General features: G+C 39.3%; 1 protein-coding gene across 1 annotated transcript in view; it reads right to left on the reverse strand.

The window, feature by feature from the left end:
• Nucleotides 1-1,899, reverse strand: part of LOC128360058 (ATP-binding cassette sub-family C member 5-like) — a 10,050-nt gene extending 8,151 nt beyond the window's left edge. Inside the window, exons 1-3 of the mRNA XM_053320370.1 lie at nt 1,863-1,899; nt 329-417; nt 1-263 (exon numbers count right to left, since the gene is read on the reverse strand). The exon at nt 1-263 is cut by the window's left edge and continues 385 nt beyond it. Coding sequence (XP_053176345.1) covers nt 1-263; nt 329-417; nt 1,863-1,899 — 389 coding nt within the window. The remainder of the gene's footprint in view (nt 264-328; nt 418-1,862) is intronic.
• Nucleotides 1,900-5,606: the final 3,707 nt, after the last annotated feature.

The raw sequence follows: 5,606 nt of genomic DNA on the forward strand, positions 1-5,606 counted from the left end.
AACACTGAGGTGAGAGGTTCTAACACAGAGGTGAGAGGTTCTAACACAGAAGTGAGAGGTTCTAACACAGAGGTGAGAGGTTCTAACACAGAGGTGAGAGGTTCTAACACAGAGGTGAGAGGTTCTAACACAGAAGTGAGAGGTTCTAACACAGAAGTGAGAGGTTCTAACACAGAGGTGAGAGGTTCTAACACAGAGGTGAGAGGTTCTAACACAGAGCTGAGAAGTTCTAACATAGAGGTGAGAGGTTCTAACACAGAGTCCTGCAGAGGTGAGAGGTTCTAACACAGAGCTGAGAGGTTCTAACACAGAGGTGAGAGGTTCTAACACAGAGTCCTGCAGAGGTGAGAGGTTCTAACACAGGGCTGAGAGGTTCTAACACAGAGGTGAGAGGTTCTAACACAGAGGTGAGAGGTTCTAACACAGAGGTGAGAGGTTCTAACACAGAGCTGAGAGGTTCTAACACAGAGGTGAGAGATGATGTCCATGATGAGCTTTACTCACATCCTCAGCTGGTCGAGTCTCTTCCTGTCTGTGCTGATTCCTCTCCAGCAGACACAGAGTCAGACCAGCTGGTGTGAAGATGTTTTTCTCCTGAAGTCATCATCATCATCATCACCATCATCATCATCATCATCATCACCACCATCATCATCACCACCACCATCATCATCACCACCACCATCATCATCATCATCATCATCACCACCATCATCATCATCACCACCACCACCATCATCATCATCATCATCATCATCATCCTCATCACCATCATCACCACCATCACCACCATCACCACCATCGTCATCATCATCATCACCATCATCATCACCACCACCATCATCATCATCATCGTCGTCGTCGTCGTCTCCTGAAACTGGTTGAGCTCACATCAGCTGATCAGGTCCAACTTCTGCATCTGGAATAATATTAAAGATAAATGAAGCAGAGTGAGTCCTCTTCACCCGCTCTGTGTGTAATAACTGAATAAAGAAGAAGCAGCATAATGTAAGAGCAGATCTCTTCTTAAACTCATGAATATATAGTTTAGTCTTTTACTCTGAACTCAAACATGCGGCATCATTATACACAGATGTTTGTTCTGACCAATCACTGAGCCTGAGAGTCTGAACTCAGGGTGAAATATAAACTACTACATATCCCAGAATGCTCTGCTGCCCCCTGCTGCTCACACACTCACACACTCACACACACACACACACACACACACACATTAAAGAATTCAGTCTTATCTTAAGGCTTGAAGTGATTTAAAGGGACAGTTTATGTTTTAATTTCACTCTCATTCATAAAAATATATGTATTTATTATAAACGTTTCATATTAACTTTGGTCAGACTCCACAGAAACAGAAACACTCTCTTGATGTTGAACATTATTGTCGCTTTCATGTGAAGAAAATCAAGTCTCATGTCAATCAAGTTTTTTATTATTCTAAATATGAAAAGAAAGAAGACCCAGGACACGCTGGAGAGATTATGTCTCTCGGCTGGCCTGGGAACGCCTCGGGGTCCCCCTGGAAGAGCTGGACGAAGTGGCTGGGGAGAGGGAAGTCTGGGCTTCCTGCTTAGGCTGCTGCCCCCGAGACCCGACCAGGATAAGCGGCAAGAAGATGGATGGATGGATGGATGAAAAGAAAATTAAACCATTTTTACATTTCTGCTCATCCCTACTACCAGGAGAAAGACAAACAGCTTGTATTTTAATTTAATTGTTGGTAAAGAAAAAAATCAAATAATCACTAGTTTTTTTGGTGGATTAAATGAAATGAAATGACTCTTGTTGGTTTTTTTATCTTGGTAGTTTTTTGTGCTCATAATGTTGCTAAACTTAGACCTGACCAACTGCAGCAACCCCAGATCGTATCACTGCCCCCATCGACTTGTACAGTAGGCATTGGGCATGATGGGTGCATCACTTCATCTGCCTCTCCTCTTACCCTGATGCGCCCATCACTCTGGAACAGCGTCAATCTGGACTCATCAGACCATATGACCTTCCATTGCTCCAGAATCCAATCTTTATGCTCCCTAGCAAAACTGAAGCCTTTTTTCAGATTAGCCTCACTGATTAGTGAGTAGCTGTTTAGATATTATTTAATGAGACTGTGTGAGTATTCAGCCACCTCCCAGGAAATGAGGATAAAAGGGAGGAGGGAGACAGGTGACTCGGATGAGACAGGGGAGAGCCATAATGTTTTTAGACCGCTCTCTTTATTCATTTTTTTGTCCTTTCTTTAAGTTTATTCGTGACTTTGAAATTGTGTATGGACATTTAAACCAACACAAATAAAACGCTGCTCATGATTGAAGAGAGGCAGTGATTGTTTTTTATTGGAGCGCGTCTAGACCACAGCAAACCCCTGAACAAAGGAAGGCGGCTGGTTAAAATGCCGCCACACCTTGAGTTCCCTTTGCATTGTGCGTTTGGAAATGTTCTTACTTTCACTATTAAACATAGCCCTGAGTTCTACTGTTGTTTTCAAAAGTTTAAGTTTGGTTCACAACATTATGAAAGAATGAGGTCAGCTGACTACCTGAATATACTGAATGACCAGGTTATTACATCAATGGATTGTTTCTTCCCTGATGGCACGGGCGTATTCCAAGATGACAATGCCAGGATTCATTAGGCTCAAACTGTGAAAGAGTGGTTCAGGGAGCATGAGACAGAGTCCAGACCTGAACCCCATTGAGAATCTTTGGGATGTGCTGGAGAAGGCTTTGCACAGTGGTCCGACTCTCCCATCATTAATACAAGATCTTGGTGACAAATGAATGCAACACTGGATGGAAATAAATCATGTGACATTGCAGAAGCTTATCGAACCAATGCCACAGTGAATGCTGCTGGAATCAAAGCTAAAGACAGTCCAACGACATATTAGACTGTGTGACCTTTTTTTTGGCCAGACAGTGAGATCCTCCCGATGTCGTCACACTAAGCCTTAGTGACTAATGATATGTCCCCCTTTTAAGTTATTTAAAAACTCGACTCTGAAACGTTGTAAATCACTCCCTTGCTTCCAGTCCTGCCTACTGGGGGCAGACACACACCCTTCAACCGCTTCTCCCACTGAGCTCTTTACTTGTTCTGATGATTTGAAAACGATCAATGCACATCCCTCATCTCCTCTGAAGCTGCTAACCCCCCCTTTCAGTTAGATAAAACTTCCCCTCCACCTTTCTTACCACCTGTTGATTATCCTCAGAATAATATCCTTTCACCTTCTCCTCGTGCCACTCTTCCTCCTCCCCTTTCAGTCTTGTGAATTTGCTCTTTACTACAGAAATGTAATAGTTGGTTGTTATGGTAACAGTAATAAGGACAATAATGCATTTTCTGCTCATCAGTCTGATTTTGCAGACCCCCCCCCCCCCCCCCGGTTTTAAGATTCTTGTTCAGGAGTGTTGTTAGAAAGGCTCCAAATATACTTCACGTTTGTTATTTTCATATTGGTCTGTATGCTCTGTGACCTAACTGTATATAAAGTAGTGTAAACTAGCTAACTGTATATAAAGTAGTGTAAACTAGCTAACTGTATATAAAGTAGTATAAACTAGCTAACTGTATATAAAGTAGTATAAACTAGCTAACTGTATATAAAGTAGTGTAAACTAGCTAACTGTATATAAAGTAGTATAAACTAGCTAACTGTATATAAAGTAGTGTAAACTAGCTAACTGTATATAAAGTAGTATAAACTAGCTAACTGTATATAAAGTAGTGTAAACTAGCTAACTGTATATAAAGTAGTATAAACTAGCTAACTGTATATAAAGTAGTGTAAACTAGCTAACTGTATATAAAGTAGTATAAACTAGCTAACTGTATATAAAGTAGTGTAAACTAGCTAACTGTATATAAAGTAGTATAAACTAGCTAACTGTATATAAAGTAGTATAAACTAGCTAACTGTATATAAAGTAGTGTAAACTAGCTAACTGTATATAAAGTAGTATAAACTAGCTAACTGTATATAAAGTAGTATAAACTAGCTAACTGTATATAAAGTAGTGTAAACTAGCTAACTGTATATAAAGTAGTATAAACTAGCTAACTGTATATAAAGTAGTATAAACTAGCTAACTGTATATAAAGTAGTGTAAACTAGCTAACTGTATATAAAGTAGTATAAACTAGCTAACTGTATATAAAGTAGTATAAACTAGCTAACTGTATATAAAGTAGTGTAAACTAGCTAACTGTATATAAAGTAGTGTAAACTAGCTAACTGTATATAAAGTAGTATAAACTAGCTAACTGTATATAAAGCTCGGACTCTGACTATTTATTGCTTGTGCAGCTCAACAATCCTGCCACATTCATAGACAGAAAGGTCCTGACAGTGTGAATGTCTGACAGAAAATGACATGAAAGCCAGACTTTAGTGCAGATTTGGACTTTTTTAAGGCTATGGTCTTAAACCTTTGATCAGCTGATGAACAGCCTGTTTGAGTTTAAATGCAGTTTTCAATAAATTGCCCACTTCATGTTTTTTGTCTCTGGCTCCTGTTTCTTCTTTTTACATTGTGAACTTAAAACCTGGTTACCATCCACCACCATGAAATGTTAATACTTGTAATTTCCCCCTGGTTTTAAGATTCTTGTTCAGGAGTGTTGTTAGAAAGGCTCCAAATATACTTCACGTTTGTTATTTTCATATTGGTTTGTATGCTCTGTGACCACCTGGGGGCGCTGTGGTGCTGCTGTGCATCGTGACTGACACTTCATTCTTCTTCGTGTTACCATCAAAGTGGACACTGCTCACGCTGTAGTTATTTATAATGCAGTGTTGTTTGTTCATGTGCGTCTTTGAGAAGAGTGAGTGTATTATTCATGCTGTTTATTCATTAGCAATGTTGTTGATATGACGGCTGTTAGCTTAGCCGCTAATTTGGTGTTTACTGCCACTAATTGCGCTAGAAGTGATTAAACTTTGTAATGTCGCTATCATGCATAACGTGACTTAAGGTATAGCTACATGTGTTATCTGATAGATAATGTTCATGTTAATATTTCCATGTAAATATTAGTCAGTAACAGCAGATCTCTGGTCAGTTTGGTCACGTGTAGTGTTCCTCGGTGCTTTTGATGTTTAGAGGAAAACTGTATATTGTAGTAATGTTTGTATAATGTATTTATTATACTAGTAATAGTTCAGGGTAATATTAACACTAATGTTTGTATTTATTGCAGAAACCATAAATAACAACAGCTGCTGTAACAATCCTGTATACTAATATACTGTGTGACTCATCATCCTGACCGAGTATAACTCTACGGAAGCATCCTCTGAACTACTGTCCATGTCAGAAACCTCCACAATAAGTCTATCTGTGTGTGTGTGTGTGTGTGTGTGTGTGTGTGTGTGTGTGTGTGTGTGTGTGGAACAACTGGAACAAACTACCAGCAGAACTGAAATCAGCCCCAACAGTGAACACTTTTAAATCCAGGTTAAAAACATTTCTCTTCTCCTGTGCTTACGATTGAGCTCTTTTAAAGCACTTTACATTTTAATCTTTCATTTGCACTCTATGTCCTTTTAATGATTTTAAAGCTAATTTATTATTTTATGCTGCAAT

Source organism: Scomber japonicus, chromosome 6 (genome assembly GCF_027409825.1).
Source record: "Scomber japonicus isolate fScoJap1 chromosome 6, fScoJap1.pri, whole genome shotgun sequence".
Lineage (NCBI taxonomy): Eukaryota > Metazoa > Chordata > Actinopteri > Scombriformes > Scombridae > Scomber > Scomber japonicus.